At 31.1% G+C, this 12,901-nt stretch overlaps 2 protein-coding genes across 2 annotated transcripts in view; both read left to right on the top strand.

The window, feature by feature from the left end:
- The first annotated feature begins 1,555 nt into the window (after positions 1–1,555).
- On the top strand, positions 1,556–7,555 carry LOC108572001. Its single transcript, XM_017934176.1, has 6 exons — positions 1,556–1,706; positions 3,118–4,326; positions 4,414–6,525; positions 6,639–6,820; positions 6,918–7,236; positions 7,343–7,555. Exons 1-6 carry the CDS (start codon positions 1,574–1,576, stop codon positions 7,543–7,545), a joined length of 4,158 nt encoding a protein of 1,385 aa, XP_017789665.1. The 5' UTR covers positions 1,556–1,573; the 3' UTR covers positions 7,546–7,555.
- A 4,601-nt stretch (positions 7,556–12,156) lies between these two features.
- Positions 12,157–12,901, top strand: part of LOC108572041 — a 20,967-nt gene continuing 20,222 nt past the window's right edge. The window contains 1 exon segment of the mRNA XM_017934223.1: positions 12,157–12,329. Coding sequence (XP_017789712.1) covers positions 12,242–12,329 — 88 coding nt within the window. The 5' untranslated portion in view covers positions 12,157–12,241.

The raw sequence follows: 12,901 nt of genomic DNA, 5'->3' as shown, positions 1-12,901 counted from the left end.
TTTAAATAAATAATTTTTTTAGTGTTAGGGAAATAAAAATAATGAATTTAGAAAAATGAAAGAAAAAAATAGAAATAGTAAAATAGTTCGTAGGAATAAATATTCAATTCTTAAAAAGAATTTATGTTACATTAGGAGAAAGGAATGCAATACATAAAATATGAATTTACGTTGATAATAATTACCGTAAAATGCTTAGTTTCTCGAATAAAATATGCAATCGCGCTCCTACATAGTGTATCGAATATATGGGCAGAATTCTAATGAAAGAAAATCTTATAGGTATAGATCAGAAATGTAGGTGGTGTTAAGGGTTGCCTTGAGTTTTCAAGCGCGATTCATATTAACAATAGTTATAGTATTCTAAATATGATTTTTAGTGAAGAAGTAGTATTCTAAGTTTTAATTATATTTTAAACATGGATTTATAAATAATCACAAAGAATGTTGTTAAACGGATGAGCAAAGTTTTACTTACACGTATTATGTTATAAAATAATTAAATATGTTTGGTTTAGATATTGTTAATGCCATTATTAATAGTACGATATATTTTATAACTTGGAATTTAACAAACAAAATTAAAGATACGTATATCTATCTTGTATGTTACTATGTGATCCACCTTCTGTATATTATAATGCATTTTATAGTATTCTGTATTTGAAAAAGTTTTAACAAACAATACTTTCTGCATTGAAATTAAATTGTTAAACGTTTTAATTATTATATGGAAAAATAGTAGTAACAATTTGTGAAAAAAAGAGATACGCATATAAGGGAGAATGTATGATTGCAAATACATGAGTGAGAAGGGCTAATAAAAGAGGGAATAAGATAGAAACGTAATTCGCGTCGCTACCGCGAGGTGTCAGCATTGCATGCGGCTCGCTCGCTAGCAGCCACCATTGTTGAAATTCTGCTTTGGTTGATGCCCCGACGATTTTTTGACCGAAAATCGTAAATTCGCCAGCCCCTGGCAAGGGCCCTGTGCGGAAGGTGCGTATCCCATGGTAATCCCGTGACTATGTTAAAACCATAACGACCGTCAGTGGCATGTTTCGCAATTAAAGGCTCACCGGGAAAAGCCAGTGAAATCGAGTGTGCCCATCGATTTACACGAAAGAAAGAGGCACCCATGTCCGTGTCGTACGTCTTGTCGGGGTGTTGGTGTTGTGTGCGCTGCCTGAATTGTGCATGGTACGTGCGTACATGCGTGCCGGTACAATGTAACGCGTCTGTCTCGCGCACCATGCAATCTGTCGATCCTAGATCCTGTTGTCTGAAGTGAAAAGTTCAATTGTTCAAGTGTTCCGGGAGTGAGATATTAGGGCGTCAAATAGAGATCACACAACTTGCAATTTTTGAATAAGTGCACGTTGTTCCGCGTGTCGGCACACGCGGCTCGCGCGTTATCGACAATACTGTCGAGGTGCGGGAACTATATCCCTGTTCGTTGTTTCATTGTTGTGTGTGCGTGCAGTTTCACGGGGTTAGACGTCTTCTTTTCACGCTTTGCACGTTGTGTGTGCCTAGGTGTGTGCACGCGCGAACGCACGTCATTGATATATGTATGCATACGCGCGCCCGTGTGGATTTTCTATGGGTGTATATGCGTGGCTTGGTTAACGTGCTTTCTTCGTGGATCTGCGTGCTCTGGTGCGGTACATGTACGCACACTCTATGCCATCGGAATTCACGAAAAAGCACGCGAACTCTGTCCTGCTATCACGCTGTTGGTTGAGGAAAGCGAGATACACAGTGTAACCACTCGCATGCCCACTGCTCCCCTCGTGGATAACATCGGCTATGAAATACAGTGTTATTTCTTACATCGTGCTTGTGTGGAAACCGTTAGAATTTTTTCCCGGTGTGACAGTTCCTTTAAAAGCTATAGCATTAAATTTACAATGAAAAATTTTCAAAATAAACGAAGCTTAGTGCTTTTAAAATTCTTGAATGTACCAACATTGACACTCTGACAAATACTGTGATATTTTTCTCATTCGCACTCGTAAATCGCCACGGACTTCGAATGTTTTGTGTTTTAGAAGTTTTACATACCTTGTTTAAACATTGTGAAGGGGTTCTTTCAATTATGTGCTAGAATTATATTGCTTTTGGAAAAGTAAAAACATTTTTCACCCTTTAAACTGTTTTCATAAATTTTTGAAATTGGAATTATGATATGAAGCAATGCTGTAGTAAAAATGTTGCAAATGCAGTAAAACCATCAATAATGTAATATTATTTTCATAATATTTGAGAATTGTAAAAGTGTATGACAAGCACCATTTGGAAATGTAAACAGTGTAACTATTAGCTTCATTGTAAAAAGGATTTGCGCTTTGTAAAATGTATAAATCATATAGAAACATTTTAAAATAGAAGATATTAAAAAGTTTTAGTTTAAAATCAAATAATTTAATGCTTAAGTAATTTTTTTGCATCTTACAAGTATAAGTTGTAGATTCATATATATTTTTATGAAGTGTTACAAAGTTATATATTTGAATATTTATTATTGATAATATTTTGTACATATTCTTGTTTATTATCATTATCATCCAAATTAGTTATTAGAGCAACATTAATGACAATTAAAATTGACTTTTGTCCTAATTACTAATTTAACATCTAGTACAATAATATATAACAATTAAATATGCAGTTACTATTTCAAAAAACTATTATATTGTTTACATGTTCTCTTATAATAATTTCAGAAGCTGAAAACACTTGTAATCACATATTACAAGAAGTAAGAAACAAAACTTCCAATTTACATTACTTATTGAATAAACATCCATTTCATCAAAATATATATCATATTAATGCACAAAGCGTAAATATTTTAAATTAGTATTATGGTATAACTTGTCAAAACACATGGGCTGTTCCCAGTAATGGTAAACATAATTTTTGGCACCTCTTTCACATATAATTTATTGCAGGAAAGAAAATTATTTAAAATGTTTGTATTTTAATGCAATATTAGCTTTTGTGTTCATTTAAATCTTTAAATTAGATTATATTTTAACTAAAACCTTAAACTACTGATTATAAAATCAGAAACCATAATTGTACTCAGTTTCCAATTAAAATTTTCATTTGCAGGGCCATTCATACTTGGAGTTGCGCCAAAATGGGCGCTATCAAATAATTTCATGCAGTGGGATTACATACAAGAATTGGTAGCACATGGTGGTGTGTCAGATATATATGGTTTATGTCACAAAGAAGAAAATATAAATGTATCAGATTTAAACTCAACATATGTTAATCAATTTATAAACTTCTTACAACCAATAAACAACAACAAAGCATCAAATTCTGATATACAGAAGGAAACAGTTGATAAATGCTTATCAGAATTCTCAGAACTTGTGCTTAAAAATCGCACAGAAAGTTATAGTACCTGTCACAGTGACGATAGTGAAATAAAAACACCTAATTTATTCAGTACTAACAAAACCACAGCTACCTATTCATTCTGCAAACATAAAACTGACAATTTGGACAAAACAAAAGAGGAAATTCATCATCATAAAGTTATTGATTGTTTCTCTTGCTTGTCAGAACAACTGAACACACAAAATATTATACAATACAAAGCTTTGTCTAAAGTTTTGGAACACTATAAAAATACTTGTAACCTTTTATATGTTTCTGAAGAAGACAAACCACTTAATTTAGCAAAAAACTTGGAAAATAATAAAAGCTATTGCAATAAACAAAGTGAAGATAAAAAGAAGCTGTACAATTTATCACACATAAAGACATCTTTAAAGGACTCTACCATTTTGGATCACGCAAATTATTCCTGTAACATAGAAAATTGCTGCAACATAAAGTACAAGGAAATAGATTATGGTTTATTGAAATTCTCAGATCTAGATGATTTGTCTCATAATTTAAAATCAGATAAAGTGTTACTTAAAGCTCCAAGACACAAATTATGTAAAAATTTAGAAGCACACTCAAATTTTATATCAAACAAATACTTAGAGCGAGAAAGTGTTCTTGCTCATGATAAACAATTGTGTGCTAAAACTTCATTACTTCTATGTGAGAAAAAAAATTCTGATCTGTTTTTTACACATTCACATCTGAATGTCAAAGATACAGATATTAAAAGTGAATTTTGTTCAGAGGAACAGACAAATAAGTCAAAGTACACATATTTTACAAGTACTTGGAAACCAACATTAAGTAATTGGGAGAATTTCGAAATGTCAGGACAATATCCAGGTCATAGCCGACCTCCGGTTGGTACCCCTCCACCTCAGACAGTTTGGAATCACCTTACAATGACACAAGGTCAAGGTAATGTTTTAAAAATCTTTTTGTAAGTGTTATTAATACTCCAAATATGAAGCAATAAATATCACATACTGAAAGTAATTTTAATAGTTTCAGGCCTGAATATTCATCCAACAGCTTTGTCAGGTGCTGCATTAAGTCCAGCTGGATTTTATACACATCCATCTATGGCTAGAGCATCTCATTTAACATCACAACTTACACCACAACTTGCACATACACAAGCACCTCCAACATGGCATACACCGACGGTTCCATCGAAAACTGTTACTCCAGCCAATACACCCGGAAATCCTTTGTTTAGTTTACAAATGCTAGTAGATAATAGGCAGAATCAAAGTCAGTATAGAAATTCACCAGGTTCACAAAGTACATTAGATTTATCTTCTACATCTGAAATTATTCCTGAAAATTATTCTCGAATACCTCAAGATATCCCAATAAGTTTGACTGCAAGAAGTGTAGATAAGGGTAGTAGAAATGGAAATATAATTTCTCCCCCAATACCTTTGAATGGAGAAACTTCATCGGATAGTGGAATTAGTTCATCAGTTCCAACACCTAATTCTGTTAGTGAACCAGTTTCACTCTCAACTAAAGAAGTTACAACACCTAAAATAACAGTAAAAAATTTTGAAAGCAATTTAAAAGGTGTGGCAAATCTTCATGATAAGATTAAAGAAATGAGTGTAGATAATTTCACGCAAAAAGTTATAAATTTACCACCTAGTGTAACAATTGAGAGGGTAATTTCAGAGAAAAAAGAGCCTGAAGTTACAAAAACTAAAGATACATTAAGTGTTATTGCACAAGTGCCAAGAAATGTTTTGCCTGTTATTGTGAATCTTACATCTAGAATGGACAAAGATGTAACTGATAGTCCAAAAAGAGAATCGTCTTCAGAACGAGATCGGAAAATTGAAGAAACGAATGTAAGATCACCTAAGAATTTACCAAAAAGAGGTAAGAAGGGTGTGGATTCTCTTTTAGAGAAATTAGAAGGAGGAAATAAAAAGCTTGGCAGTGCAGAAAATATTGGATCTGTTATTGTAATGCCAGTAGAAGAGAAAGATACATCAAGTGTTAAAAGTATGTCTCCTGATAGACAAAAGTCTAAATCTCCAAATAGGGAAGATGAGGTTGTATCTCCAGCATTCAGTAATGATGATTCTAATGATAATACTAAGCAACGCAGAAAAAGAAAGTTAGAGAAGCCTGTACGGCTTAGTAAAGATTCTAAAACGGAAGTAGAGGACATGGAATTAGAACCTACTGAACCAACAGAACCTAGAACAAGTGAACCAGTACCAGAAGAAGCAACAAATGCAACTCCAGTTGTAAAATTAGAAGATAATACTGACATAACGGAACAGAGAATACCTGAAAAAGTAGAGGAAAGTGTAGAAGAAAGAAGTGAAGAAAATCAACCAATTAGAAGGCGGAGAAGTAGTGAAAGTACACCTCCTAGTTCAACTCCATCAAATCAGAGGATTAGAAGAAAATCCAGCGATGATGCGACTGAATTTTCAAAAGTAATGAGTCCAAAACCTGTAAATAATACAAATTCATTTAATGAAGTTGAATCAGAACTTGAAAAGATGTTTGCGGGTATTGTTGAAACGGAGACGGAAGTCAAAAAAGAAGAATCAAAATCAGACCTAAGAGAACCTGACCTTCAGACTGGCAACCTAACGAAAACGGAAAATTTAGAAAATAATGTTTTACATACAAAAGAAACGCAGAATGTAAATCCTACTGATGTTTCATCAACGGTTCATACAAAATTATCTGGAAAAAAAGGAAAAAAAACTAAAGTTCAGGGAGGGAAACGGAAAATGTCGAGATCTTCTGAAAATATTTTTGGAACTGTCGGTAATGATATACCTCAAAAGGAAATCAAAAAAAGGAGAATGTCTAAGAGTTCAAAAAAACAAGACACTTCGAAAAAGACAAAGAAAAATACAAAAGTAGATGGAGTAAGAGAAATGGCATATGATTCTGGATCAAATGCAAGTTCTATTAGATCTCGTGGACCAGTAGTTCATGTTGAAGGTCCAAGGGACAGTCCATTGAGCATTCAGGTAGTTAATGCACCACGGGAAGAAGAAGAAGAAAAAAGTAAAGAAAAACGAAAGAGTATTGGAAATGGTAGTGCAGGAAGAAGTAAGAGACTCAGTCATCAAAACGATTTGGACTACAGGGGTATGTATTTTTAACCGTTAAATATCTGTTCAATGAATATTTGTAAATATCAAATCGATTTTAAAATTGTATAGTAACATATATTTGAAATTTTTATTATATATTTTATATAGGTAAAGTCAGTAGAGCGGGTCTCTTTAGTTCAACGTTGTCCTCGCGTTATGACGCACATACAACAGATTCCACATGGGTTTGCGTATTTTGTAAACAAGGTCCTCATTCTGTTGTACCTGGGGATCCTTCTCGACCGCATCCGAATCTAGCTGGTCCTCACATAGCACCTGGAACTTATACTGTATGTTATGACATTAATGTTAGCATTTGTATTAAACGTTCCTTAAGTTAATTATAATAAGTGATATTGTTGAATAACGTTGTTTATCAAATTATAGGTTCCAGCTGGTGTTTTAAGTGATTTATTTGGACCATATTTAATTGGTAAAGAACGTTTAGAAGATGGAATCCTTTCAGCTGATGAACAAGAGATTACTACAGAACAGAAAAAAGGTGGTAAGAATAAAAGAAGTTTGAGGTACGCTGGATTAGCCGACCAGTTTACTGCAAAAATGGGTAAAAAGAAAAGGAATTCCATTGAAAGTAATACTAATGCCATGTTTACGGGAATGACTTTACTCCCAGGAGAAGAACAACGTTGGGAGGTTTGGCTTCATGAACAGTGTGCTGTTTGGGCAGCTGGAGTGTACATGGCAGGTACAATAAATAGCAATTTCTTCTAATTAACTTCTATACAAAAATTTGATTGAATTTAAAACGTATGATGTTATAAGATTTTTGAAAAGAATGATTTACATTATAGGCGGTAGAGTAACAGGTTTGCAAGAAGCTGTATGGGATGCAGCAAAGTCGATATGTGATTCCTGTGGTTTAACAGGAGCAAACATTGGTTGCGTTAAACGAGGTTGTAAAGCCGTTACACATTATCCTTGTGCATTAACAAAAGGTTGGCACTTGGATACTAATCAGTATATACCGAAATGCAACCTTCATCGAGTTACGTGAAACTTCGGTGAGTTTGCTAGTACGGGCTATTATGGAATAAATTATATTCATTATATCACAACTTATGGCTTTAAGTTGGAGCACCGAATGATGAATTATGATTATAAAAATCTATGTTCAAATTTGTTTGTAAAAGAAGTATATTTAAAAAAATATATTAAAAGCAACAAAGCGTAAAACAAAACATCTTTGTATATTCATATATACTATGAGAAGTATTTAACACTTTCACATCTTGTTCATTGTGTATTATACGTAATCAATATTTTTGTTGTAGATTTGAAATTTTAATCAAGTCTAATAATTGATTTATATTTTTCAGCTTTTATCAATTTTGAGACGTTTTGAAATTACGCTTTGCATCATTCGATGCATAAATGTGTTTGAAGTGTGAAAGTATAAATGTCAAATGTATAAAGGACAAATGTATGGTAATTTGCATACACAATATCAATATGCTCGACAGAAATATCTTCCAATGTACAAGATGTTCGAACGAGAATGCTGTTACTGACTTTAAGAATTACGAATGAAAATGGAAATTAACGGAAATAAAGAAATGGAAATTCTTCTCGTTAATTAACTTTAATTAATTTTCTTGGCCTGTGGCCTTGAACAGTGGCCTTTTTGATCTAATATAAAAGCAAGATTTTTTAATTTAAAATCTGTAGTATAGACGAATCTTTGCTGAGGAACAATGTTAATCAAAAAAAGTATTTGCTTTTTTACTAATATTTATGAAACTTAAAACGTGTTACAAAATTTTCACTAAAACATCATGTACGCAGGAACAAAATATAGGGCATATTGTATCAAAATTTGAACAAAAATCAGAATTGGACAAAAGAACGGAAAGCACTAAATTTCTTCTAAATTGTATGTGTGTATATAGAATGGGTTGGATTATTAATCAATTAAATTGATGGGATTTGAACACTCTTGACACTTTTCATAAGAAGTGTGGATAAGAAACATATAGACAAGTGTTCTCCTGTAAATGTAAGAAATCACTTGTAAATAACAAAGTTCTTATGTGAAAAGTGACTACTATATTATTATACAATTTTAATGATATTGCAAAACACTTTTTCGTTTTTAAAAATCACACTATTTTAGTAAGCATGTGTAGTTATGTTCTTTATTACGCGAAAGTACATTTAGTGTAATAATACTTATGTCTATTATAATTTTTTGAAGATTAATTGTGACATATAAATCTCATGTAGGTGTAAATAAATAGATTTTCGCTCATATAATATTTTTCTTTATTTCTTAACCTTGTCTATTTTATCACTATGCGTTAAAATTATTTTCATATTTAAAGAGAACGAGCTCACATGTTTACTTTAAAAGAGAACACTTGTAATAATTGTAATTACTGTTGTCAATAATAACATCTTCAACAAGCAGATGGACGTTTGTTCCAATATTAACTTCTCTTTTCTGGCATGTGACGATTATAACTTCACTGTCTACTATAATTTATGAGTGTGAAACCAGTGATTAAGGTTTAATAGTACATATACATATTTAGTGATTAAATGAATCGCTACTTATTATTATAAAATTTATGATAATTATTACTGATTTATATTATTTTTCATATTAATATTATTGTAATCATCTGCGCCGTCATTTTATCACTTTCATTTTCATCAAATTTTGTAAGAATATAAAGGAGACAAGTTTTTGTAATAACAAATGTAAGAATATTGATAATATTGGTTCTCTTGATGTATATGGGAGAAGTAGTAAAAAGCAGGAAAATTGTATAAAAATATGGAATAATGTTTGTGCGCGCGCGTGTGTGTGTGTGTGTGTGTATATATATATGCTGAACATAGTGCCACTCCTCCTCCCACAACACAGAGTATGGCAAAGCAAGAGTAATCATTTTTAAACGTTAGTTATATAAATACAAAAATTAAGTTGTCGAAGGGAAAATGATTCTTTGTATATATATATCATACATATTAACAAATATCTTGTAAAAAATTCGAAGAGCGTAAAAGAGCATTTTATTTAGAATTATAGTATATCTGTTTTAATGTAAGATGACAAATGGTTTACTTAAAGGTAAACGTATTTGGGTTTTTCTTAAACTCCTCAAGACACAGCTTTTTACTTTTGTGTGAAGGGCAGTCTTTGTAAGATAGGAACGAAGAAACAAACAGCCAAAAATACTGCTACTAAGTTTAATGAAAAAAATTGAATTGTAAACAAAACGCTTATATTATACAATTATGTATGAAAGGGAAACAAAATTCTATCTTAGACGAATAACTGTAATACTAATACTTGTGATACAAAAAAATTTCTGGGTAGAATGGCGTGATGAATAATTCCAGTATATTCTTCCTTTAAGCCTAACTCTGCGTACATAGAGTACTACGTATATCCTCGTGTACAGTTCAGTTTTATAGTAAGCCACTGTAGTACTGTATACATATTTAGCCTATTTGTGAAGAAATTATTATTCAGGATATTACCGGAGATTTTAGAGATTTTAGAATTCTCTTTGTACGCATAGTTTACTAACATTTAACAGATTCTGAAAGTGACATGGAAGAAAAGTGTTTCATGACCTGTCTTGTATAAATGCTGAATACATTTGACTTGTAAATTATGAAGAAAATAATTTAAAACACCGAAGTAATGATGTGCAAAAGACCTGAATATCACAATGCCAAAGTAATTTGTATAAAATATAAATCTGTAACATAAAACTATCGCATTGTGATATGTCATAAGAGAGAGAGGTGACGGTAGTTATGTTCGCGAATTGAAAGCAGCAAAAACAATTATGTAATGTTAAAAAATCAATAGGTATTTTTATTTCTTGCCTCAGTATATCTTAAGCCTAATTCAATTTAGGATTTTTATTTCTCTTTTCTGTTTGATCCACTCTATCTTCTTACTTATTCATTCCTTCTGAAAACTGATTATAGTTTTACACATTTTCTGTGATCCGGTTCAATATTAATAATCGGTAGAAAAGAAAAAAAACATCGGTCTTAATCTATTTAATAATACCGAATAGTAGAACAAAATTCGCGGAATGTATTTGAAATCGATACAATAATACAACTAAGTATACATCTTTGTGTAATATATAACAAATAATAAAACATAATATAAGTCACAAGTCGGAATAACTACAGACACTTTCGAAATAGCCCTTCAAATATTACGTGAATGTACAAAATTTTTAAAAGTATGGAACATTAGGAAATTCTTGTACCAACATTGATTCCATTAATCAAAACAAAATAAAAGGAAAAATTACGTACAAACAATACGCAAATTTCGATTGCGTAATAAAAATTTTTACCTATATGAAAAAAGGGATAGTATTATTTTAATCCATGATATTTAATTCTTTTTGTTGTAAAGCGTAATGAAACGAACCTTTGTAAATATATTTAAATACAGTAAATCCATAACCAAAACACGCACTTTTATATTGTAGCGGTACCAATGAATTACAGTTTTTTTAATGTATTGCAGCAAAACATCATATTACACGCGGCGTCTACCAAAATAATAGTTATTTTATTTTATATGTAATATAATAATATCACAAATTTTAAGAATTCATGAATTTATCAGTAATCTACAAAAACAAAAATTTTTTATCTTTGTAAATATAGTTTTTATAACGTGAAATCTTTTTATATAATGTATGTTACAAATATTTTATCAAATTTAAATAGTTTGCAACATTTTATTTTATGCATGGAAATTATTCTGAAAATACTTATCTTCAAAAGAGATTTGTAAACATTTATGTAAGCAATTGTTGCATTTCAATTATTTATAGGGCACATTGCTAAAACGTTTATTTTAATTTTTAGTTTTGTATTTCTACTTTTGATATTTAAATTATAATGTTTTATGCTAGAACTGTAAAGTGTAACAGCAGATATTTCATGTTTTGTTACTACGGGATAATATTCTTTTAATAAAAATAAAAAATCACGAATTGAACCTATTATTTATTTTATTTTTCATTTTTCATGTTAATTTGGAATTAAACATTTTTTATGTACAGATGTCAGTGAATTATAATGAAAACGTATATGCATTACCCAACTTTAATTATGCAATTAGTAATAATTTATTAGATTGCATATTTATGTACTAACTACAAGTGAACAATAAAACGTGGTTGTAAAACATTTTTTCTTTGAAAGACTTCTGTAGATTTTTGATGATGTTTTAACATATACTGTTAAGTAATACGTTTAATTATGAATGTAAAATTATTCTCTAACGTAAACATGAACTAAAAGAATTATTACATTTACTATGTGGTTACGAGGTAATGGAAAACGTATGTTTATGCGAGCTGTATTTTCCAATTAATGTTTGTCAAATAACGTTTCTTTTTCTTATATACTTTAAACTAAATTTTTAATTCAGTACTAAATTATAAGTCGCGCTCAATGCGCCATCTTGAAATTCAAAGGATAGCATGCAATGTTGTAAATCTTATCCCTCATATATCAATGGTTTTAATCTTTCCGTCACTGGTCAGGGAACGAGAAAGTCTTACCACTTTCTAGTAGTATTCGTTTCTTCAGTGTACTACTGACAGCGGTTGGAGGTGGATGTGTTGTGAAGTGATCGTATGCAGGTTGAGTTTTCATGAAGTTTTGTGATTTTAGCACCGACATAAGAATTATGTCGACTCAAAATGGGTAATTTTTCAATGCTAGTGAAGTTTAGTGCGGCACTTCTTTCCTACCTTTTGGATTATACGCAAGCCGATAACGACTTACGAGGTAAAAAGAATTCTGTATACGTGTATGATGCTCCGTACATCAAATACACGTGGTTATCCCTAGTATATCTAAACCTTATACCATCTTCTGACATTTAACGTTTGAGCGTTCTTACACTTTATAAAATCTTTCTATAACACAGGTTAATAAGTTTAAAATATAAAGTAAAGTTTTGTCAACAACTATGTAGCGATTACTTTTACATCATGCATACACACGCACTCGCGCGTGCGCACATAAACGCGCGCGCGCATGTATATTTCTTAAAAATATTAATTCATAATTAAATCTTCAATATAGAGTAAGAGAAATGTTAAAAGTAAGAAATTTAAATCATTTTCAACGACATTTAACTTTTTATTACACAAAGTATATTATAGTACACGTTAGTGTGCATCTTTTAATTAACATTTTTTTACGCGATAAATGAGTTTGAGCGTCTTGCTGTTATACATTACAATAAGTCATGATGATCATTCTGTTTTAACATCCTTTTTCTTTATAAAATACGTATAATAAGGACCAAATCCAATTTATTTCGAAGATAATTGTTGCATGTTCAGCAAGTTTGT

This window comes from Habropoda laboriosa, unplaced genomic scaffold (assembly GCF_001263275.1).
Source record: "Habropoda laboriosa isolate 0110345459 unplaced genomic scaffold, ASM126327v1 scaffold67, whole genome shotgun sequence".
NCBI classification, from domain to species: Eukaryota; Metazoa; Arthropoda; class Insecta; order Hymenoptera; family Apidae; genus Habropoda; species Habropoda laboriosa.
This window is presented reverse-complemented; position numbering and strand designations above follow the sequence as displayed.